We start from the raw sequence: 26,103 nt of genomic DNA on the forward strand, positions 1-26,103 counted from the left end.
GAAAAATATACTCCCGAGACAATCGTGATTGACTATTTGTATACTGATAATTTGGGAACCGCAGTGGCAGGCGTCAGACTTCCACTTAAACTGGAAGATCTACATAAGGAAATGACGCCTCCACACGTGTCATTATTCAAACCTTTTGACTTAAAATGGAATCAATTGGGAGGATTCGTAAAATTGGGCCAAATAGTGAATGATTGGGAAGCTGACGGGGAAAAGTCAGGCACCGAATATAGTGAGAGGGCAAAAATGACGAGAAAGGCATTGTTCTGGAAAGTACAGGTCAATGCTGGACGTCACCTCCAACAAAAATGACACGATATTGATTCCTTCCTCTTAACAGAGGAAGAGGAAGAATTTTTAAAAAGGGTTCCAAATTGTTTATGGTCAGAAGGGCCTTCCGATGTAGGACTCATTAAAGGAGCACAACCTGTGCAAATTAGACCAAAAACAGAATATCGTCCATGCATAAGGCAGTATCCGTTAAAACCAGACGCATTAGAAGGGATACAACCAGTTATTGAGTCGTTAATAAAAGCAGGGGTAATAGTTCAATGCCCGGATTCTCCCTGCAACACACCAATTTTTCCAGTAAAAAAGTCTCCACCTTCTGTCGGTTGGAGAATGGTCCAGGATCTTCAAGCAGTAAATGCCGCTGTAATACAACGAGCACCCTGCGTTCCTGACCCACATACACTGCTAAATTCATTAAGACCGGATGCAACAGTTTTTACAGTAGTAGATGTGAGCAATGCATTTTTCTCTGTTCCTGTCGACCAGGATAGCCAATATTGGTTCGCATTTACGTTCAAAGGCAAAAAACTGACGTTTACGAGATTGCCACAGGGCTTTTGCGAGAGTCCCACTATTTACTCACAAGTAATGATGGCGAGCATGTCTACATTTGAACCACCATGTGGGAGCCAAATTCTACTCTATGTAGACGATATCTTATTGGCATCACCCGATTTGGGAGCTTGCAAAACAGATACTATTGCTCTGTTATGTCATTTGGCCAAGGAAGGTCATAAAGTAAGCAAGAACAAGCTACAGTTGTGTAAAAACCAAGTGAAATACTTAGGACATAATCTGAGTAAAGGTGGTCGAACAATCTTACAAGATAGAAAAATGCCGTCTTGCAGGCTCCGAAACCATTAACGAAAAAGCAGATGATGTCATTTTTGGGGCTCACGAATTATTGTAGGACATGGATTCCAAATTATGCAGAAATTGTTGCTCCTCTTTCAAAAGTGATGTATGAAGAGGACTTAAAAATGTCTTCACCTTTGCACTGGTCACAAGAAGCTGAACAGGCTTTTTGTGAGATAAAGCAAGCCTTGGTGTCAAGTGCGGCCTTGGCTTTACCAGATTATTCTAAACCTTTTGTTCAAATGGTAGACTGTAAAAATGAATATATGACGTCTTTGCTGGCACAGAAATATGGCGAAAAGCTAAGACCTGTGGCATATTACTCTTCAAAGCTGGATAGTGTGGCATGTGCACTTCCTCATTGTGTGAGAGCCGTTGTGGCAGCTTCAATGGCAGTGGAAAGCAGCTCATTAGTAGTGCTTTTCCACCCATTGACTCTAAAAGTTCCACATGCAGTTTCTGCGTTGCTGTTGCAAACCAACATGATATTTTTGTCCCCGGCCATTCTACTATCGCAGCCACATCTTACATTGGAAAGGTGTACAGTTCTGAACCCGGCCACATTAATGCCACTTCCTGAGGATGGTGACCGTCATGATTGTCAGGAACTGGCTGAACAAACGACTAAATGCAGACCAGATTTAAAAGACCAACCCTTACCCAACGGAGCCGTTCTCTTTGTGGACAGCTCATCCAAGAAAAATGAGTTGGGTAAAACGCAATCGGGATATGCAGTAGTTTCGCTGGACACGGTGCTAAAATCGGAGCCACTTCCTTCGCACTATTCAGCCCAGGCTGCTGAGCTGGTGGCCCTGACAGAAGCATGTAAACTAATGACTGGAAAAATAGTCACAATTTACACCGATAGTCAGTACGCATTCTCGACGTGTCATGTGTTTGCGCAATATTGGAGAAATAGAGGAATGATAACATCAACGGGGAAACCAGTGACACATGCGGATCTTCTGTTAAATCTATTAAACGCTGTGCAGTTGCCAACTGGGATTGCGATATGCAAATGTGCAGCACACACTACAGGCACGGACGAAATTACTTTGGGAAATGCATTTGCGGATAAAACAGCAAAAGAGGCGGCTGTAAAACCCCTCTTGGGAGTGGCTGAATGCACGCCACCAGACGATGTTCTGTGTAAAAAGATTCTTATTGACATGCAACAACAGAGTCCGGTGCGAGAACAGGAACAATGGGAAAAGCAGGGGGCGACTTTAATTGATGGTGTTTATGTCAGCTCAGAAAAGAAACCCATTCTTCCAAAAAATCTTTATAAGTGGGCCGCTATATTGACACATGGTGTGACCCATGTGTCAACAGGGGGGATGGTGGGACAGATACACAAAATATATACGACATATGGCTTTAATTTATACTCAAAAAATTTTTGTAGAGCTTGTATGATCTGTGCTCGACATAATCCCCAGGGAAATGTGCGCCCAAAACGGGGACAGTTTCCGCAGGCAACATACCCTTTTCAACGGATCCATATGGATTTCATTGAATTGAGCAAAAGTGAAGGAAAACAATATTGCCTTGTTATCATAGATGCATATTCAAAATGGGTAGAAATCTTCCAATCCAAAAAACCAGACGCATTAACAGTGGCAAAGGCACTGACAAAGTAAAGAGTAAAGTAAAGAGGTAAAGACAAAATACCAAGATATGGCATACCAGAAACCATTTACAGTGACAATGGAACACATTTTGTAAATCAAATCATAAATAAAATAGGGCAGATGTTTCACATAGCCCTAAAACGCCATTGTTCATACCATCCCCAAAGTGCAGGCTTAGTAGAAAGGATGAATGGAACTGTAAAAAACAGACTAAAAAAATGTATGGAAGAAACTAAAAGACCCTGGACCCAGTGCGTGGATCTTGTAAAATTATACATAAACATTACAAGTACCTCAGGTCTAACACCTTATGAGGTCCTTTTTGGCAGACCATATAAGTTACCAGTTTTTTCCACATACTGGGAAGTGGACAACGAAGCCAGTTTGGCCGATTATATGCGAAAAACATTAGAGAAAAGAGATGAATTGAAATTACCAGAAGGCGATTGTGCTTCTCTCCAACAGGAAGAACTGGTAGCTCCAGGAGACTGGGTACTGATCCGAAGCCTCAAAAAGAAGCACTGGAATTCTCCAAAGTGGGAAGGCCCTCATCAAGTGCTGCTGACCACGCCGACGGCCATAAAGATTGAAGCAAGGAGCACTTGGATACATCTTACGCATTGTAAAAAGGCCATCTCAACCGACAAACCCAACAGGGAGGGTGAGCGAAAGTCTGATTCAAAGGTGGGAGCAGATATATAGAATCTGAAAATACCTGCGGTCAGTGAAGTTTTCCAAGACGCCTAACCTAATTAGGGGTTCTCGGTCGACATGGCTATTGCGTGGATAAGATTTGCGGTACTATGTTGTGTGGTCTTTGTGACCGTGAAGGCTATCCATTCACCAAATTACGCACCGACAAACAATAATAGAGGAGGGTCAACGAAGGAAATAAGATTACCTGATAATAAGAACTTCACGTCATGTACAAGAAGTGATAGCTCTGCAAATCCGGTAACAATGCTTTGCCTACCAGCAAACAATGTCACGACTGCCATTATACCATGGTCCCAAATTACGTTAAGTGAGGCAACCGTTTTAAAAGTGGGACGCCATGTGTACAGCGCGCAGAGTTATGGACGACAATACACATGGTATTTAACCGCGAGAACCAGGGGATGGGACGGATTGGTGGCAGAAACAGGGGATGACTGGTCTGATTGGACTACGAATAGGTGTGCAAAAATACTACGACCACAAATATCTTTAAAGCATGTGGCAGTGGGTCTCCAGCTAACCGTCAAAGCCACAAATTGGGGATGCGATAATAATCCATGTGAGGAACTAGATCTGAGTCCACATGCTCAGGGGGTAGACCCTTATCACACCATAGTCGTTTGCGTATCCTCTACTTTAACAGACCCCGTGGAAGCTGTCCACACGCCTTCACAAAAAAGCAAAACCCTAGAGACCGAGCCATCCCGAATATTGATAAAGTTAAAAGAAAAGCTTTCTGTCGATGATAAATTTTTAGCCATAACAGGCGTCACTCAACTAGGAAATAATTGGCTACTGTTAATGGAAACGGCTGCAAAGGCAGCAAATTACAGCTGCGTTTCATGTATGGGACCAAGACCATTGTTAAGAGTAATCCCAACAAGTATTCCACCAGCATGTTTGATGGAAGTAATGACAAAAGTGTCGCCTAATGCAGCCTGTGCTAGTTGGAATGATGTATATCCTGTAACCAAGGCAACAAAAGATAAACCAATTTTTTCTGTTGAAGTTGCAATGGCTAACTTTTCATGCACAAATCTTACAGGAACAAAAAATAAAGTGGGAAGCCTCGCTCCAACATGGTGTAAAACGACTGTGCTCCAAACAGGACCATTGCTGCCACGAAGTGACGTGTGGTGGTGGTGCGGAGGCACCAAATTGTTTGATTCTTTGAATGATGCAACTGGTGTGTGTGCATTGGTGTCTCTGCTTTTACCGGTGCTTATTTTTCCATCCACACTGGGGGATATTCAGAGAGCAGTTTCAGCTCATGATCCCCTCCACCATCTCTCAAGAAAGCGACGTGCTTCCTGGTGGGACGGTGGACCAACCTATTTGGATGCAATTGGAGTTCCTCGCGGCGTTCCGGATGAGTATAAGTTGGCAAATCAAATTGCAGCGGGGTGGGAATCTATTTTCATATGGATAACACCTAATAAAAATGTAGACCGAATCAATTACATCCATTACAATGTACAAAAATTGGGGAATTATACTGAAGAAGGATTTATAGCTGTCAGAGAACAATTGGCTGCAACATCACTCATGGCGTTCCAGAACCGCATTGCGGTCGACATGCTACTGGCAGAGAAAGGTGGCGTTTGCGCTATGTTTGGGGACCAGTGTTGTACATTTATACCAAACAACACATCTCCGGATGGGTCCCTCACGAGAGCCATTGAAGGCCTGCGCACCCTGAATCGAAAGATGAAAGAACACTCAGGTGTGTCCACCTCAGCATGGGATGAGTGGTGGGAAAAAACGTTTGGTAAATATAAAAGTTTGGTATTTTCTGTCATGATTTCTATGACTCTGTTCACCTCAATTCTTGTGCTGTGTGGATGTTGTTGTATTCCCTGCATTCGCGCATTACTCGTCCGACTTATCTCAACCGTCATCGCTCCCACAAATTCTAAATTACAAGAGATGTACCCTTTGCTTATTTCTGTAAATAATGGTGATGGAGGGGACACTAATGACCAAACAAATGATGAGATAATTTCTCCTGCCGTCCTATTTTACACACCTTAAAACTTAATATATATATATATATAAGGGGACATGATGGAATGTTTAAGTTTGTCATCCAGTAAATGATTCAACTGAATAAAGCCTTTATGGAAGTTCTTTTGATGACAAAATTTTTGGAGGCAAATGTAGAATAAACAGGAGGGAAATGTAAGAATTATTTTGGAGGATTATTATACATTTGCCGTGTTGAAGTGAATTGCCTCTTGGGAAAACACATTGCAGTGAGAACATAAATACATTGAAGTGTAAGTCAACGTAATCATGTGGTAGTTTTTGTTTAGGATTGTTATGTATTGCAAAGGAGTGTTATTGTATTGGGTGAAGTTGCAAGTGGACGACTCAGCTGCTGAGTGAGGACAACTGATAAGAAGACGAGACGCACGTCAACGCCAGGGCCCCTGGACTTGCATGCCGCACTTAGAGAGTGTGAAGTGAGATAGGAGTTGTTTTTCTCTTTCTGTCATGTAATCAGATGCCCCGATTAATATATATAGGGGGGCTATTTGAATGATGAACCAAGAGACTCTGTACCGATCAAACTAAGGCTGCAGTTTTCTCTTCCCCATGAGCAATAAATTTGGAACCAGATGCTTCCTCTCTCTTTATTTGATAAATGTCTACATCTGAACCTGACAACCCCTGAATTGACCTTACCAGGGAGGCTGAGAAATGTGATCCCTCTATTAATGGAACACACCCTCCGGTCTCACTTCTTAAAAAGGGGGACCACCACCTCTATCTGCCAGTCCAGAGGCACTATCCCCGATGTCCACGCGATGTTGTATAGGTCTATCAACCACGACAGCCCCACAACATCCAGAGCCTTTTGGAACTCCGGGCGGAACTCATCCACCCCCGGGACCCTCCCACCGAGGAGCTTTCCAACCACCTCTCACAAAACACCACTCTGGTTCTGATCGGGGAGGCTGCTCCTCCTAATCACGCCCTCTAGGCCTCACTGTCATTGCCCACGTGAAGACCCCTAGCAGAATGAGGGAGTCCCCAGATGGAGCACTTTCCGGCACACCCTTCGAAGGACTCCAAAAAAGGTGGGTAGTCTGAACTGCTGTTTGGTGCATATGCACAAACATTAGTCGGGACCTGCCCCCCCCACCCGAAGGCGGAGGGAGGCTACCCTTTCGTCTACCGGGGTGAACCCCAACATACAGGCGCCAAGCCGGGGGGCAATAAGTATGCCCACACCTGTTCTGCTCCTCTCACCGCGGGCAACTCCAGAGTGGAACTTCTCTGCCTCACACACCAGCTTGGGCTCCTTCCCCGCCAGAGAGGTGACATTCCATGTCCTAAGAGCCAGCTTCTGTAGCCGGGGATCGGTCCGCCAAGGTCCCCGCCTTTGACTGCCGCCCATCCCACTAGGCACACGACCCCATATATATATATATATATATATATATATATATATATATATATATATATATATATATATAATGAACTGCAATTACACTTTCACTTCATTGTGCTGGAATTAATATTAGCAAGGGCAGGGTTTACAAAATTGGGTACAAAATGCAAAAGTTAGTTTCAGTCACATTTAGTGTACTTAAAATACATCTAGCCAATGAATGTGTGTGTTTCCAGATTAGAGAGAGGTTTATTTATTTATTTTTTATCAAACGAGTTTTAGTTTTGTATCTTCATGTCACTATTGTCAAATCTTCTTTTTTTTCAGAAAGTGCAGCGGGAAAAGCGCCCATTTAGTTTTTTCAATGAAACTGTCGACAAACTCTTTACGATCTTTCCACCCACCCCACAAGTTGAGCAACAATCGTCCGACCGTTGCAGGACTTGTGCGGTGGTGGGCAATTCGGCCAATCTCAAAGGATCACACTACGGCCAGCTAATTGATTACCATGACATCGTAATAAGGTAAATCCACCACCTTATAGTGGTACCTTAACTTACAAGTGCTTTGGCTTTTTTTTAGGGGGATTCTGTTTTTTGACAAATCTTTTTTTCTAATCATCGGTCCAAAAACTTGAGCGAAATGTTTGTTTGTCAAGTCGACTTGGCGAAGTAGTATGAGCGTAATACAACTTCTATAACGAACTATACTGAAGAGGATACAGGCTGTAATGCCAGCCGAGTGTGTTAAGATTGGGAAGGTGTTGAAAGTGAGGAAAGCATGACAAAAAAGGAAAAAAACAAAAAACAAGATCAAGTTAAGTGAATGTGAAGTAAAAATAATAGAAATTAAAAATGTTCTTTATGTTTTTTATTTATTATTACTGTATGTATTACTATACAGTTCCAGGGCGTCGCGGTGGTTGACTGGTTAGAGCGCCTGCCTCTCAGCACACAGGTCGTGAAATCGAATCCTCGGTAGAGTTTGCATATTCTCCCCCGTGCCTGCGTGGGTTTTGTCCGGGTACTCGGGTTTCCTCCCACATTCTGAAAAACATGTATGTTACAGTAGGTTAATTGACAGGGTTGGGTGTACCCCACCTACTGCCCGAAGACATCTGGGATAGGCTTCAGCACGCCCACGACCCTTGTGAGGATAAGTGGCTCAGATGATGGCTGGATATGCCGCTACATTTTTATTATTTTTTTTAATTTCCATTCTTTTGATTGAGGAAAGTTTTGAAAATCAAGTGATTAGAGTGATAAGCATGGTCAATAAATGAGTTAAACTCTATAGGTACCGGCCCGGATGGTTATCTGGCTATATTTTTTAAGCACTTCTGGTTAATGCTTGCTCCACTATTCTTAAGAGTAGTAACAGATATTAAAACTAAGGGTTACATACGCCCACACATGAATACAGCAGCAATTAAACTTTTATTAAAGCCAGAAAAAGACCCCACCCTTCCATCAAGTTACCGTCCGATTTCACTAATTAACACTGATATTAAAATTATCACTAAGGCTTTCACATCTAGACTAGAAACAGTAATCTCGACAATCATTCATAGCGACCAAACAGGCTTTATTAAAGCTCGTCACTCTACTAATAATATTAGGAGACTCTTTAACCTTATTAGCATGTCACAGCGGCATGATAAAAAGGCAGTTATTATATCATTGGATGCAGAAAAAGCTTTCGACAAAGTTAACTGGTCCTTCCTCTTTGCTGTTTTAAATAAATTTGGCTTTGGGAAATCATTTATCCACTGGGTATCAGTATTATATGATTCTCCTAAAGCTACAGTTACTACTAATGGGATTATATCTCAGAGCTTTACTTTACAGAGAGGCACAAGACAGGGATGCCCACTATCCCCTTTATTATTTGCAATATTTATTGAGCCACTTGCATTAGCCATTTGCCAGGAAAGAAGGATTCAAGGAATTCACTCTGGGGTAACAGAACATAAAATTAATCTATATGCCGATGACATCTTACTTTATTTAGAAAAGCCGGCTACTTCGTTAGGGGAAGTATTTAACTTAATAACTAAATTCTCACAGTTATCAGATTATTCTATTAACTGGACAAAATCAACACTTCTACCAATTACAGAAAATTCATGGAACCCTGCAAGCCAGGACTCACACTACTCATTTCCTATAGGTAATTTAAAATACTTAGGCATAAAAATCTCACCTAAATTAACTGATTTAATTCATTTAAACTTTTCTCCACTTCTGGATAACATTTATAGTGACTTGGAGTGCTGGAATAATCTTCCTATTTCTCTAATAGGACGAATAGCCACCATTAAAATGAAAGTTTTACCCAAAATAAACTATTTTTTCTCAATGATTCCATTTAAACCTACGGCTAAATGGTTCCAGTTGTTGGACTCAGCCGTTACAAATTTTTTCTGGAATAAAAAAAAGCAAAGATTAGTCTATCTACTCTTCAGAAAAGTAAATCCAAAGGTGATCTAGAGGCACCAAATTTTATGTACTACTATATAGCTAACCAGCTACAATATATCGTTCTATGGGCACAACCCAACAGAGACACTAACTGTTGGCTGGAACTAGAACAGAAGGATTGTAATAACCTCAGACTTCGAGATTTACTCTTTATTACAACATCGATTAAGCGACATAATTGCTTTAAAAACCCAATGATTTCCGTCACCGTGACTGCCTGGTGGAAGGCACTAGAATTGACAAAAGCCCAAGTGGAGCCCTGTGGGCTTTCTCCCCTATGGCATAACCCCGACTTTCAACTTAACAACCAACCGCTTTATTTAGGTGTGTGGGAGCAGAAAGGAATTACACATCTCCACCATCTCTTCTCAGATAATATGTTTATATCATATACATGCTTGCTCCAAAAATACAAAAAAAAAAAACGGAAATTTTTTACATTATCTACAAGTTAAAAATATGATAAAGAAAAAAATTCCAACACTTCGGGGTACGCTCCAACCGCCTGTTTTAGCTAAAGATATTAACAAGCTTTCTCCGACAACAACAAAAAAACTTGCAAAAATATATAAGTTACTTTCATATACTGATAAAATGTCTTTACCCATCTCGAAATGGGAGACAGACTTGTCTAGAGCACCGGAATCTGACTTTTGGATTCAAGTTTGTGAAAACGCATTTAAAATGACAAAACACACAAATTTACAACTTATCCAATATACAATTATTCATAGTATATACATTACTCAATATATGATGAAGAAAATGGGACTCTCAGACTCCGACATTTGTCTCCAATGTTTACAAAACACTACAGACACTTATGTTCATGCTTTATGGTTATGTACTCCGGTTATGTATTTCTGGACTAAAGTCTTAGAAAAACTTTCCGCTATTTTGGACTGTAGGATACCTTTATCTCCAAACTTGTTTGCTAGGTGACCTAACAACAACTGACTTACCACATAAACAATTTCAATCTACACTTGTAGCCCTTACTATCGCTAAAAAAACAATTCTTGTTAACTGGAAAAATAAACAAACTCTGAATATCGACCAATGGTCTAACCTCCTCATAAATCACATTTTAATGGAAAAAATATCTGCCTCAAATAAAAAACAAATATCAAAATTTATAGAAACATGGTCTACGTATATAGAATTTTTTAACCTAATTCTGGTTACTTAATTCTGTATGTTAGCGAGAGCCACTATATCGTGATAACTTACATTGATGTTTCTGCATTTGGTAATTTCTTATTATATTACATTATTAGTATGGGATTTTTTTTAATGGGCTTTAGGTGAACTGATGAATACACACACGCACGCACGCACACACACACGCACGTACACATACTCACCCACATACAAAAAAAAAAAAATATATATATATATATATATATATATATATATATATATATATATATATATATATATATATATATATATATATATATATATATATATATATACATATATATATAAATATATGGGCAGCACGGTGGCTGACTGGTTAGCACGTCCGCCTCCCAGTGCAGAGGACGTGAGATCGAGTCCGGGCTTCGGCCTTCCTGGGTGGAGTTTGCATGTTCTCCCCGTGCTTGCGTGGGTTTTCACCGGGTACTCCGGTTTCCTCCCACATTCCAAAAACATGCATGGCAGGTTAATTGAACACTCCAAATTGTCCCTAGGTGTGAATGTGAGTGTGGTTGTTCGTCTCTGTGTGCCCTGCGATTGGCTGGCAACCAGTTCAGGGTGTACCCCGGCTACTGCCCGAAGCCAGCTGGGATAGGCTCCAGCACCCCCGCGACCCTAGTGAGGAAAAGCGGCCAAGAAAATGGATGGATGGATGGATGGATGGATATAAATATATATATATATAAAATCTTTATTTTTTTATTATTATTATTATTTAAAAAAAAAAAAAGAGCAATGATGATGTCAAATCGAATGATTTTAAAATTACAACATTTATACAATTTTAACAGCTCATGTCTGATTTAAGTAATTTTTTAAACTTGCTTTTAAACATTTTTTTTTAAATCAGCAAGTGACTCACATCTTTTCAGGTCAGTTTCAAAATTATTCCACAAATTAACACCTTTTTCAGAAACACACCTTTGCTTAATATTTGTTCTTTTTTTTGTAGACACTTGTACCCCTTATGTTATAAGGACTCTCTCTAATTTCAAACAGCTTCTGAGTACTGTGGCAGAGTAGATTGTTGTGTACTTTGTACTATATTTGTGCTATTTTAAATTCAATTAAGTCGTAGAATTTCATTGTATTTGATTTAATAAATAGTGAATGTGTTGGTTCTGTATATTTTTGATTGATTAATAATTCTTATGGCTATTTTATGCAGTTTGAAAATAGGGCCGGTATTTGTTTTATTTGCGTATATCCCCAGATTTCCACACAATAGGTCAGATATGGTAATAATAATGATTTGTATAATGATTTCTTATTCAGAACATTCGTAGTTTTAGAGCAAATCCCTATAATTGTTTACATTTTCCTTTTAACATTATCTATGTGTGACTTCCAACATAATTTTTTTCATCAATAACTACTTCAAGAAATTTATTTTCATACACTCTTTTGATTTCAATTGAATTTACCATAATTTTGACCAGTGGTGTGGTTTGCCGAGTACCAACAACTATAAACTTTGTTTTATTTAAGTTTAGTGATTATTTGTTCATGTCAAACCATTTTTTATGTGTTTAATTCATTCTCCACAGTAGTCAGAACCTGCTTCAGGTTATCTCCTGAACAGTAGAGAGTTATGTCATCAGCAAATAAGACACTTTTGAATATTTTTTTAGACACAACAGGTATCATTTGTATACAAAGAAATAGTTTCGGGCCTAGCACAGACCCTTGGGGGACTCCATGAGTAATCTTCAAGTGTTTTGATTGTATATTGTTAAACTGTAAGTGCTGCTATATATTATCCAAATAACTTTTCATCCATTTATATGCCAAACCTTGTATGACATATCTTTCTAATTTATCCATTAATATTGAATGATCTATAGTATCAAAAGCTTTTTTTTAGATCTATAAAAATCCCAACAGCAAATGTTTTATTATTTATGTTGGTAGATATTGCTTCTACAAGTTCCATGATTGCCATTGGGGTGGTCCATTTTTCTCTAGACCCATATTGATTTTCACTTAAAAGCTCATGTTTCTCAATAAAATTGTCCAATCTATATGACAATAATTTTTCTAGAATTTTTTAGAACTGTGGAAGCAGTGATATTGGTCTATAAGTAGTGAATATGTGACTTTCTCCATTTTTATTAATAGGAATAACTTTAGCTATTTTCATTTTTGATGGAAATATAATGGCTTTAAATGACAAATTACATATATATGTGAAAGGTTGCACAACATATTCTATATACTTTTTACTAATGTCATATCAATGTTAAAACTGTCAATGGACTTTTTTTTTTATGTTTTAACAACATTTAATATTTCTGTATTATTCACAGCATTAAGCAACATAGTGGATGAGTTATTTTAATGTGCTTATCTATTTCATATTTGTTTCTTGGTTCAGGGAATTACTTTGCCAAATTACTGCCGACATTAACAAAATACTCATTAAAATCATTAGCTACTGTATATCCCCAAAAAATTCAATAACAATATTTTTAGCTTTTATAAAATATTTTTGGATAATCTGGCATTGTTCGATATCTAAATCATATTTACAATTGTGTTTTTCCTGCCAGGTCAATGTTTTTGGGTTTGGTGCCGACAGAGAAGGAAATTGGAGCCATTATTTCGAAATACTGAGGAACAAAAGACTGAGAACTGGACCTCATGCTGGCATGCAAGAATATGAGTTCATTCGCATGTCGGATCAGAAGAAGGTCATTAGTCTTTTTAAAGGACTGTAACATGCACTGTATTCTTGCCCATCTGATTCTTTATAACTGTTGTTCAGCACACCACCACCTTTATTGTACAGACAATCACTATTTATTGTCACCATTTCACCATATTGTCAGTGTACATACTGTGTGGCCGTTTTGTAAATAATATATATATATATATATACACTTTTAGGGGTGGTGGTCGGTGGGATGGGGTATAGAGTATAATACATATATAGTTTTTGTTGTTGTTTGTTTGGTCTTTCAATCGGATTTATACAGCGCTTTTCTAGACACTTAAAGACACTTTACAATGGAATGGATACATAATTCATGCACTCACACATTCACACTGTGGTGGCGGTAAGTTACTTAAGTAGCCACAGCTGCCCTGGGGCAGGCTGACGGAAGCGCGACTGCCAGTGTGCGCCTACAGCCCCTCCGACCACCACCAAACATTCGCACCTTACATACACCAGTGTGAGTAGCACTGGAGGCAATGTGTGTGAAGTGTCTTCCCCAAGGACAAAACAACACATGACTCGGGGGAGAGCGGTGATCAAACCGTCGACCTTCTGGTTACTGAACGACCGTATCTACACTGTGAGCCACGGCAGCCACAGTGTGAAGACAAACAAACAATGGGTTCAAATTTCTGTAGTTGTTTCTTAAAAAATATTTTAAAATAAAACTCAAAGGTGGTTACTGTATATTTGTTGTAGGGTTGCACAATATATTGAAAAAATATTGTGACCGCGACAATAGCCGGCGCAATATGCACATCACAAAGGTGTGCAATAGCACTAGCATTAACTTTGACCAATCAGATGCAACCTTGCTCATTGCTGTCTATACATAGGAAAACAGTATCTTCTGGCATATTTTGGCCACCTGTTTGGGTAATCTTGGGGATGTGTAAATGAGGATGCGGGGTGAGGGAGGGGGACATTGGTGACTACTTTATTGGCCACTGTGAGACCAAAAATGTAGAAATTAGAGCAGCAAAGCAAAAAATAGTAATTTTTGGCTTTTATTTAGAAATATTGAAACAAATATTAAGCAGGGATAAGCTGATCTGTTTAAAGTTAGGTTGGTGTGAATCAATTTTAAAAAAATGCACAAATTAGTGGAGAGAAACAACCAAAAAAAGCCCCAGAATTTTTAGCTTTTATTTTTTAATTTTAATGCAGGAAGGATACGCTGAAGAGTTTACATTTATTTTGTTGAATATGCGATTTGGATGAATGGCAATTGTTTTTTTATTGGTGAAAAATGCTAGAATACAAGAATTTGGGGGAATTTTGAAAATTGTACCCAAAGTGACCTAGATGAGACAAACATATAGTAGAATCTGGAAGTGGGAATGATGCCACATGAGTGTTAATTGGGAATGCTAAATGTTTTAATTGTGTAAAGCTGTTGTGTTCTGGCGTGGTTTACGGCTGACAGTTACTTGTAAATTGTCATTAAAGAGTTGTTGTTTGTTCGCCGCTTGGCCTGATTAGTGACACAACGGGGCTGTTTTTGGACTCAGACGCAGAGGAAGCGGTGGAGGGTTAAGCAGCTTTTAATTAACAAAACAAAAGCTCTTCGTTGAAAAGGAGAAAATAAAGGCTATTCAAATATTAACTGAAAGCGCTCCAAAAGGGAGGAAGTTCAAACTACATTCAAAAACAAAAATCACTCTATGACTAAACAAAACTAAGCTATACAAAAATTACAAACAAAGGTTCTCTCACGAGACAAGGCAATAAAGGCAACAAGGCAGTGGTCTATGGCAGGCTTCAGTGGCTCAAACGAAAACACTTCGGCACAAGACAGGGGGAACGCAGACTATTTAATACATGAGGGTAATGGGGAACAGGTGGACACAATCAGGGATCAGGGTTGACACAGACACCACACGAGGAAGGGCAAGTGACCTGAAACGAGAGGAGTCAGACTTTTCAAAATAAAACAGGAAATGACAAGACACCCTCACCGCGGTGTGACAGTACACCTCCTCCTAGGGCCGACTCCTGACGGCCCAGACCGGTCAGGATGATCCCTAAAAAAGTCTTTAATTAGAGAGTCATCCATGATGAAGCAGGGAAGGTATCCATTGTCTCTCCTCGGGCCCATACCCCTCCCAGTCCACCAAGAACTGCCTGCCCCGGCCCCGCTTGCGGACGGCCAGCAATCGCTTTACTTTGTAGACGGGCCCCCCATCCACAATCACAGGAGGCGGCGGGGGCGTAGGAGCCGGAACCAGAGAACTCTCCCTGACTGGCTTGACTTGGCTTACGTGGAACGTTGGGTGAACACGCAGGGACCGAGGCAGGCGAAGACGGACCGCGGCCGGGTTGATCACCTTTGAGATGGGGTATGGGCCCACAAACCGAGGCGCCAACTTTTGGCATGGCACCTTTAAGTGAAGATGTTTGGCTGACAGCCACACTTTGTTCCCCGGCTGGTATACTGGAGCAGGTCTCCTCTTCCGATCCGCTGCTCGCTTGCCTCTGTCCCTCTGGCGCTCCAGAACCTGCCGAGCGGCTGCCCAGACGCGATGGCAACGACGGACCAAGGCATGGGCTGAAGGAACCGAGGCCTCAGACTCTAGGTTCGCAAAAAAAGGAGGATCGTATCCAAAAACGCATTTGAAGGGGGTGAGTCCAGTGGCAGAGGTGGGCAGGGAGTTATGGGCAAACTCAACCCAGACCAGGTGTTTGCTCCACGATGCAGGGTTCTGAGAGACAAGGCACCGTAAACCGGTTTCCAGCTGCTGGTTGAGACGTTCCGACTGACCGTTAGCCTCAGGGTGGTACCCTGAGGTTAGGCTGGCTTTGGCGCCGATTAGGCACAATGTCTCTAGGGAACCCGTAAACTCGAAAAACGTGTTTAATCATGACCTCAGCCGTTTCCTTGGCTGAGGGAAGCTTTGACAAGGCTAAGAATCGGACCATCTTAGAAAATCGGTCAACTACTGTGAGAACGGTGGTCTTTCCTTTGGAGAGAGGAAGTCCCGTGACAAAATCCAGGGAAATTTCTGCCCATGGTCTAGAAGGAATGGGAAGAGGCTGTAGCAGACCCATGCGTGATCTGGTGGATGTCTTGTTTCGAGCACATACCGAGCAGGCCTCGATGTACTCCCGGACCTCCGGCTCCATGGAAGGCCACCAGAAACGCCGGGAGATGGCGTAAATTGTCCGTCGAACTCCCGGATGACAGGATAGAAGCAAGGTGTGACCCCAATGGATCACCTGTGGGCGCAGCTGCTCTGGAACAAATAGTCTATTCGCCGGGCACCCTTTTGGTGGGGTTGCCTCCCCGTTGGCTTGTTTCACTTCCCTCTCGATTGGCCATGTCACGGCTCCAATCACACAGTCTGGCGAAAGGATGGTCTCTGGTTCCTTAGTTACAGGCTCAGGATCGTAGAGACGGGACAGGGCGTCGGGTTTGACGTTTTGAGACCCCGGCCTGTAAGTGAGAGAGAAAGAAAACCGGTTGAAGAACAGTGCCCATCTGGCCTGGCGTGAGTTGAGTCTCTTGGCTTTGCGTATATATTCCAGGTTCTTGTGATCGGTCCAGACCACGAATGGATGCTTTGCCCCCTCAAGCCAGTGCCTCCACTCTTCCAGAGCAAGCTTGACGGCCAGAAGCTCTTTGTCCCCAACGTCATAGTTCCGCTCGGCCTTGGATAATCGTCGTGAAAAGAATGCGCAGGGGTGCATCTTTCCATCCTTCTCTGCGCGTTGAGACAGGACAGCTCCGATCCCCTCATTGGACGCATCCACTTCCACCATGAATTGCCGCAGTGGATCTGGTACTATGAGGATCGGATCTGTGACAAATCGTTTCTTGAGTGCTTCAAAAGCGGCTTCAGCCGCCGGTGACCAACTGAACCTCACCAGAGTGGAGGTGAGGGCATGCAGAGGGGCAGCTATTGCGCTGAACCCTCTGATGAAGCGTCTGTAGAAGTTTGCGAACCCGAGGAACTGCTGAACCTTCTTGCGGCTAACAGGAGTGGGCCACTCCGTCACGGCCCTAGTTTTAGCCGGGTCCATCTGAACCCTCCCCGGAGCTATGACGAAACCCAAAAAAGAGACGGTTTCAGCATGAAAGACGCATTTCTCGGCCTTAACATACAGTTTGTGCTCCAGCAGTCTTTGAAGAACCTTGGAAACATGGATCTGATGAGTGGCTAGATCTGTCGAGTATATGAGTATGTCGTCTAAATAAACATATACAAACTGGTCCAGAAAGTCTCTCAACACGTCATTGATCATGGCCTGGAAAACTGCAGGAGCGTTAGTGAGTCCGAAGGGCATGACCAGGTATTCATAATGGCCACTAGGTGTATTGAACCCTGTCTTCCACTCATCCCCCTCTCGGATCCTAATGAGGGGGTAGGCGTTGCGCAAGTCCAATTTAGTAAAGATCGTGGCTTGTTGGAGATTTTCAAAGACGGAGGACATGAGAGGAAGAGGGTAGTGGTTCTTTATCGTAATGTCATTAAGGGGGCTATAGTCTATACATGGCCGTAAGGAACCATCTTTCTTCCCCACAAAAAAGAAACCTGCTCCCGCTGGTGATGAGGAAGGACGAATCAGTCCAACCTTCAGGGAAGTTTCGATGTAATCCCTAAGGGCCGCCTTCTCTGGTCCTGAAACAGAATATAGGCGTCCCTTGGGAATGGTGGAACCAGGAATCAGTTCTATGGCACAGTCATAGGCACGATGGGGTGGGAGCGACATGGCCTTGGTCTTGCTGAAGATCTCCTGGAGGTGATGGTAGCATGGAGGCACGGTGCTCAAATTCGGGTATTCTGTGTCTGTGAAGGATTTGACAGAAATGTGATCAACCGTGGTGATGTCTACTTCTCGGTTTGGTGAACCAATCCCATGGCTCACACAATTCTTTCCCCATTCCAGAACTTCGCCAGTTACCCAGTCTACATGGGGATTGTGTTCACACAACCAGGGGTGTCCTAGGACCAGGGTCCGCGAAGGAGACTGAAAAACGTGAAAAACTAGGTGCTCCTTATGTTTGCCGACTTGGAGCTGGATGGGTTCTGTGATGTGCGTAATAATGAATAGTTCACTTCCATTCAATGCCCTAGCCTTAATGGGCTTGATTAACGGCTCAGTCTTGGCTCCTAAATGTCTCACCAGCCCCCAGTCAATTAGGCTCTCGTCGGCCCCAGAATCTATCAGGGCATAGAGGTCTGTGGGAGTGGTGTGATGATTGATCCTCACTGATGTGAGTTTTCGTGGAACCGCCGCTGGAGTCGTGACTTGACTCACCATTTGGGTCCTTTTGGCTGCGCAGGCGACCACGAGGTGATCTCTGTTCCCGCAGTAGAAACACAGCCCTTCCTGCTGTCGACACCGTCTCTCCTCCAGCGAGATCCGCGCTCTGCCCAGTTGCATGGGCTCCTCCTCTGGTTGCGCGGGAGCTGGTTGGCGCTGCACTGACAGGGATCCGAGAGGAGCTGACACACCTGATGTTGGGAAGCGCGGGGATCCCTCCATTGTCCTGGCCCGGCGATCGCGGCTCTGCGTCACCTCCTGCAGCTGATGATCCGTCCGTATGGCCAGGGCGATGAGGGAGTCCAAATCCGGTGGAAGATCGACCGCGATGAGAAGCTCTTGGATGGACGTTGCCAGTCCCTTGAGGAAAACGTCGTAGAGCGCCGTGGTGTTCCAGCCACTCTCTGCTGCAAGAGTGCGGAAGCGTATGGCATAGTTACTCACTGAGTCCCTCCCTTGGATCAGGCTGCTCAGCTGCCGGGCCTTTTCCCGGTCGGAACAGGCTAGGTCAAAGACTCCCTGAAGAGCGGCTCGGAATTTTGGGGCGGAGCTGCAGAGTGGGGAACTGCGGGCCCACTCTGCCGTGGCCCAGGCTCTGGCTCTGGCTCTCCCAGTCAGGTGAGAAATCATGAAAGCCACCCGTGAACGATCTGTGGGAAAAGCCTGGGGGGAGTACTCAAAATGAATGTCACAGTCTGTTAAAAAGGCCTTGCATTGTCCTGGCTCTCCAGAGAATCGCTCAGGAGAGGCTAGCTTGATCCCCGATCCGGTATATGGCACGGATGGGATCGGCAAAGTAGCTTGAGTCTCTGGCTCGGACGGAGGGCTATGGGTGCGACTTCGAGAGCCCGGAATCTGAGCTGAAAGCTCGGTCATTTGCGTTGCCATGGCGGCCTGAAACTCCTCTTGCCGGCGTAGACGGGCCTCCTGGGCCCGCAAAGCTGCGATCAATTGCTCTCTCTCTGCTGGGTCCATGCTGGCCGAAGTGTTCTGACACAACGGGGCTGTTTTTGGACTCAGACGCAGAGGAAGCGGTGGAGGGTTAAGCAGCTTTTAATTAACAAAACAAAAGCTCTTCGTTGAAAGGGAGAAAATAAAGGCTATTCAAATATTAACTGAAAGCGCTCCAAAAAGGGAGGAAGTTCAAACTACATTCAAAAACAAAAATCACTCTATAACTAAACAAAACTAAGCTATACAAAAATTACAAACAAAGGTTCTCTCACGAGACAAGGCAATAAAGGCAACAAGGCAAAAAGGCAAAAAGGCAACAAGGCAACAAGGCAACAAGGCAACAAGGCAACAAGGCAACAAGGCAACAAGGTAACAAGGCAACAAGGCAACAAGGTAACAAGGTAACAAGGTAACAAGGTAACAAGGTAACAAGGCTGTGGTCTATGGCAGGCTTCAGTGGCTCAAACGAAAACACTTCGGCACAAGACAGGGGGAACGCAGACTATTTAACACATGAGGGTAATGGGGCACAGGTGGACACAATCAGGGATCAGGGTTGACACAGACACCACACGAGGAAGGGCAAGTGACCTGAAACGAGAGGAGTCAGACTTTTCAAAATAAAACAGGAAATGACAAGACACCCTCACCGCGGTGTGACAATTAGTTCACCAACACTACAGTACCTGTACATTAAAAGAGGCTGCGGCAGCGCCAGCGGCACCTAAATGACGGTGAGTAATGACCAGCAATAATCATTTTGTGCGTCCTAATTTTCATTCATGACATCGGACGACACAACATATTGCCACCTATTTAGCCTCACAATATAGGACAACTCTAAATTTATCGGCCGCTGCCGCACACTTGCATGTACACTCCGCCTCCCAGTGCAGAGGACGTGGGATCGAGTCCGGGCTTCAGCCTTCCTGGAAGGAATTTGCATGTTCTCCCCGTGCTTGCGTGGGTTTTCTCCGGGTGCTCCGGTTTCCTCCCACATTCCAAAGACATGCATGGCAGGTTAATTGAACACTCCAAATTGTCCATAGGTGTGATTGTGATTGTGAGTGTGAATGGTTGTTGGTCTTGTTAACATTGTTAACATTTTTACTTCTTTATTTTATATTTTAACCATGTTGAATTTAGTTATAGATGTGTAGAGCAGGTGAAATAATGTTAAACTCAATACAACTCGACCTTAACCTATCTGTTATCTTGTTTTTGTCTCAATTCCCTTTCCAGTGTCCTGCTTGAGAAAGTTCAATCTGTTTACTGAGATTTTGTTTTGAGAAAGTGCACACTGAGTACATGTTTTGGCTAAAATATGAAGAAAGTGCAAGCTGGCATATTGAGATTCTGTTTTGTTCCCACATGAAAGATCAACATAGCATATTGTGAGAACCAATCTGTTTTTCTTATTCGATGGGAGGAGAAGAGGCGTTTTTCTTTCAAACTCTGATTGTAATAAAGGGCTGTCTCTCAAGGGGGGAGGCACGCACTCTTGGATGGCACTCTTTACGTGATATTCAACTGTGTGACCGGAGATCTCTGTAATAAATCATCCTTGCAAGGAGCCTTTTCACAAAGAAGTCTCATCTTCAATTTTTTGGACACGCAAAAGATTACAAATTATATGATACGCCATCAAATGGTGACCACCCGACGAACGACGTTTTACGGACTGTGGCGTTCACGGACGGATAGAATTCCAGGCCACATTAATTACGGTAAGTGGACATTTTATCCACGTTTAAGGAATTCTGTCTGTTTGGAAGCGCTGCAGCTGGTATTCGTCTTGTAAAATTACATTGGAGATGAGATCTGTGTGAACAGGTAGTGGTAAAATTTGAAGTCGTTTTGTTGGACGCGAAGTCCCTGATTTCGGATTTTGCTACGATGTTTGAACTGTACACGTACGTGGTGACGGGAGCATTGTTTACGGAAATACCGTCACGTTGGTTTATACGCTGAATTGTCAAACAGTTTGTTTTAGACAAACGAGAGGTACTTGGATAATTTGTTGTTAAAATCCTTGCAGATTTGTGCGCAGCTGCCAATGTAAGTGCGCAGCTGCCAATAAAAACAGTTTGTTTAGACAAACGAGAGGTTCTTGGATAAATTTGAGAAGGACTACAGATTGACACAGCGGATAGTACTGCCGCTGTTGAGACATCGCAAAGATCCTTGAACATTCATTCAGCTTTGTAAAACAGATTGACACAAGCGGATTTAGTACGCCGCTGTTAGAGCAATCGAGAGGTCCTTGGATAATTTGGTATTAAAGATTCTTAGACAAATTTGTTCAGCTGAAAGACCACAGATTTACGCATGCGCAGATGAGGATATATTACCAGAGTTTGGTACGTAACGTTACGATGGATTTTGCACAATTGAATCAAATAATTGTGGCAAACAGGCTGAAGTAAGCGTTTCATTAAATTACGGAAAACACATGGCAGTCTCGTTTTGAAGGAATCTTAGAGAGTGTAAGTCCTTGCATTTCTGAGGCAATTGTTAACTAGCTGTAGAGTTGGAAACAACATTTCGCTGCGAAGGAGCCGAGAGACTGCTTCGTGATCGACTTAAAGCAGTATTTATTATTTTAAGAGGATAGAGATCATGATATTTTTTTTATATCGCGAAAACGATATTTTATGTTTGTCTGAAGTACAATTGTCTAACGTCATTTATTACTATTTTTACGGGGGCGCGATGAGCTATTTTGTCGACTAATTGTATTGTATTATAAGTGAGACGTCACTACATTTATAACTATTTATATAACTTTAATATAATAATAACTAGACAGGTTAATGTTTAATATAACAATAACAATAACAATGTAGCCGCATCTGCTTTTGGGTAAACTGAAGGAGATGAATGTGAACCCGTACATCTCGAGGTGGTATCACTCCTTCCTGACACAGCGCACACAGCAAGTCAGGGTCAACAGCTCCCTCTCGGAACCCAGATTGATAAGCACAGGCGCCCCACAGGGTTGCGTCAGCTCCCCGGTCCTCTTCACATTGTACACAAATGATTGTGTGACATCACACCCTGAGAACTTTATCATTAAGTTCTCTGATGACACCGCTATCGTCAGCTTGCTGCAGGCCGGCAGTAGCCCACTGGACTATTTCTCAGAAATAGAGAAATTTGTCCAGTGGTGTGACCGGAATCATCTTGTGCTCAATGTGGGGAAGACAGAGGAGGTGATATTTGATCCAAAAACTGTGGGTGACCACGGGCCAGTCGTCATTAAAGGCAATCACATCAGCCAGGTGGGCTCATACAGGTATCTGGGGGTCCACATTGACAACACACTCAGCTGGAGGGTACACGTTGGAAGTCTCTGCTCCAAACTCCAACAGCGTCTCTATTTCCTACGCAGACTTCGGGTCTATGGAGTGGAGCACAGGATCATGCTGTTGTTCTACCGGGCTGCATTGGAAAGTATCATCAGATACGGCATTGCGGCCTGGTACGGCAACCTGACTGTGCAGTCAAGGTCACAGATTGCCGGTCTGGTGCGGACTGCCATGAAGATCATGGGGGTCGGGAATCATCCTTCCCTACAGATGCTTTATGAGCAGTCCGTCACCAGACTGGCACAGAAAATTGTTACTGACCCGACTCACATTCTGCATCATGAGATCCAGCTACTGCCTTCCGGCAGGAGATTCAGGGCCCCCAGAACCAGGCTGAACCGCTACAAGAACTCATTCCTGCCGACATCCATCAATTACTTAATAACCGACATTAACTAAGTGGTGCAATATATATATATATAGGAGTATGTGTGTATTATTTATTTTAATGATCTCTCTCTATTCTGTTGTTTTTCTCACTGTAAACTACTGCTGCACTTCTTATTTAATTTTGATTTTATCTCTTTCTATTCTGTTGTTTTTTCCTCACTGTAAACTGCAGCTGGACGGAGTCCAGGAAAAAGTTCCCCACGGGGAAAATAAAAGTATATCGTATCGTATCGTATCGTATCGTATCGTATATAAGTTACGGGGGCGCTTTGGACCGCGACACCGAATGGTTTGACCTGATAGTACTTCCGCTAGATGACTTGAGAAGCTTCCGGGGTTTGTAATCGGCCGTTGATCGTTAAACAATGACGTGAAATGTATTTAAAATTGAACGACTGGACTTAGATTTATTGTGGAAAAGGTTAGTTCTCTCCGATAAGATCTGTGGTTTGCTTGATGTCTTTGATGACGGCAGTTTAAGCTGTATGTGTACGTAAACGCCGATCGCTGGTTACAAAAGTGTTAGAGATATGAATTTTTTTTTTTTTATATATAGAGGAAAAACCCGGACGTAACTGTAAGAAAAGTGTATTAAATGATGATTAATGCTGAAATGTTGACTTTGGGTGGTTCTGTATAGATCGCTTGGATGGCTGTGATGATATCTAAGTAAATACCGTTCTATTTTTTTTCGCTTTGTAAATAAAAGCAGCTGTAGACGACAAATTTACGTAATAAAATAAATAAAACCGTTAAGTAAAGGCTGAACGGGATAAATTGATTGGGACGGTAATATTACTAATAAAAATTTCCAACGCGACTCTGTTTTACAGGCCACGGGCGTCAGTGCCTACGTTAAATAATTAGACGACATTACATAAATTGTTGCCGTAACTGATTCTTTAAGGCCCTCAATCACATCTCCTAAAGACTGATGTTGAAATACTTGATTATCTGGCTTCACAGCGCACTTGCGTCATAACTAAAACTAACTATCGAACGAATAACAGCACATCACATTGACTAGTACAGTGAATCACTTTGAAGACACTTCCATGTGTACCTCACTTTCATTAGACATACACAACTGTAAGACTGAATGTATTGCTGTGAGATTGGAATATAAATTAATTAGGCGAATCACTTTGAAGATTATAGTTGCTATGACTCTAGCTGACCGCCAGATGTCACTCTTTTTCCAAATTAAATAGCCGAAAGCCTCAAAATCTTTGGAGGTAATATAATTTTTTTCTATAAAAGAGATAGGGTTAATTGTGTGATTGTTGCGCTTGTATGTGCTTTAATTAGGTCTGCTTTTACAGATGCTAGAGTCAGGTGACATCCGTATTTTATTTTTATAATTAGGTCTGCTATTAGAAATATATGGTTGGTTTTTTTGGGTTGTTTTTTACATGAAATATTTTTTTGTTATAGCTAATTGTTTTTCCCTCATAAGTTTCCTCGTACGCGAGAACATTATTTAACCTTGAGTTTCTTTCTAGAATCTGGTGTCAGCCATTTTGAGGGGCATTCCCGAGACTTAAGTACAGTCCTTGGAAGGAACTTCCCCATTCCCCGTTCTGGTTGTATGACCCTGACAATGGAAAAGGTGGATTGCGTAATGTTGAAGTAGAAGGAAAGAGTAGGTTTTAATGAAAAAAGGGTGAAGTTTGTAGATAGCAGGAGTTAAAATGGAGGAGAACAGATAAGATAGGATGTATATGAATGGCGTTTGCAGAAGGGGAAAGAGTAGGTTTTAATGGAAAAAGGGTGCATATTTTGAAAATGGAGGAGACTTCCTCCCTTTGTCGGTGACAATTTAAAAAAAAAGAAGCCTTTTCCTATGCTTGTAAATAGAAAAATAATTTTTAATTTTTTTCCTGTATCTATGATGACTTATTCGTAGGTGTAAAAATGATTTAACCTTTGTTTTCTATCTGAGTCCCATTTTAGAATTTGAAGTCGGCCATTTTGCGTGCAAGTCCCTGAGACTGGACAGAACTTTCCATGAGGGAGCCATCTGGGAGTTGTCACATTTTTAACATAATTTGAGGTGATATGTAATTAAAAATAATCTCTGATTTGATGTTTGACCAAAAGCTGACAAGGGGGCTGCGGCCTTCATTGACCGTGCTCTTGTGGAATATTCATTGAAAACTGGACACTTGCCAACTGACTCTGTATTATATTTGTAAATTTTTAGTGCAAAGCTGTCCTATCTCATCTTAAATATTATTTATGAAAGTATGCAAAACATATCAAATTAAATAATGTAAAACATAACAATACTGAATTATAATTAGCAATTATTTAATTGCAAACTTTCAGAATTTTTTATTTTTTATAATTTTTTTATTTTTTATTTTTTATTTTTTTTTATTAAAAAATAAAGGAGGATTTTGTTCTTCCGACTTTCTACTGATATGTCATCACCTAATAATGTTGGGGCAGAGGCACATGACAACAAAGAGGAGCACCTTGTTGTTCCGCCCTCCACTGATATTTCATTGCCTAATGTTGTGAGAGATTGTGTTATGTTTCGGTCACTTCCTTTTGTTGATTGAAATCAATGCTTCAAATGTGGTCGAGCCGGCCATTGGAAAAATTAACGCCGACAGGACATACGTGGCTTCTGGAGCAGAGGCCGCAGACAACAAAATGGACGCGGCTTCTATCAACAACATGGTCGCAGCTACTACCACCAGTAGAGGGGGCGTGGCTTACGTACGCGGGCATCATCACAACAATATCTGCCCTTTCCCCCTAATCAGCACTATCTGGTGCCACCTGCTGGACAGCAGCAGTTCCTGCCGCCGCCAGATGAATAGCAGCG

The 26,103-nt window shown here is 42.2% G+C and overlaps 1 protein-coding gene across 1 annotated transcript; it reads left to right on the forward strand.

Annotated features, from left to right (window-relative positions):
* The first annotated feature begins 6,524 nt into the window (after positions 1–6,524).
* On the forward strand, positions 6,525–13,388 carry LOC144052278 (CMP-N-acetylneuraminate-beta-galactosamide-alpha-2,3-sialyltransferase 1-like). Its single transcript, XM_077566204.1, has 3 exons — positions 6,525–6,587; positions 7,225–7,421; positions 12,952–13,388. Exons 1-3 carry the CDS (start codon positions 6,525–6,527, stop codon positions 13,292–13,294), a joined length of 603 nt encoding a protein of 200 aa, XP_077422330.1. The 3' UTR covers positions 13,295–13,388.
* Positions 13,389–26,103: the final 12,715 nt, after the last annotated feature.

Source organism: Vanacampus margaritifer, chromosome 5 (assembly GCF_051991255.1).
Source record: "Vanacampus margaritifer isolate UIUO_Vmar chromosome 5, RoL_Vmar_1.0, whole genome shotgun sequence".
Classification (NCBI taxonomy): Eukaryota; Metazoa; Chordata; class Actinopteri; order Syngnathiformes; family Syngnathidae; genus Vanacampus; species Vanacampus margaritifer.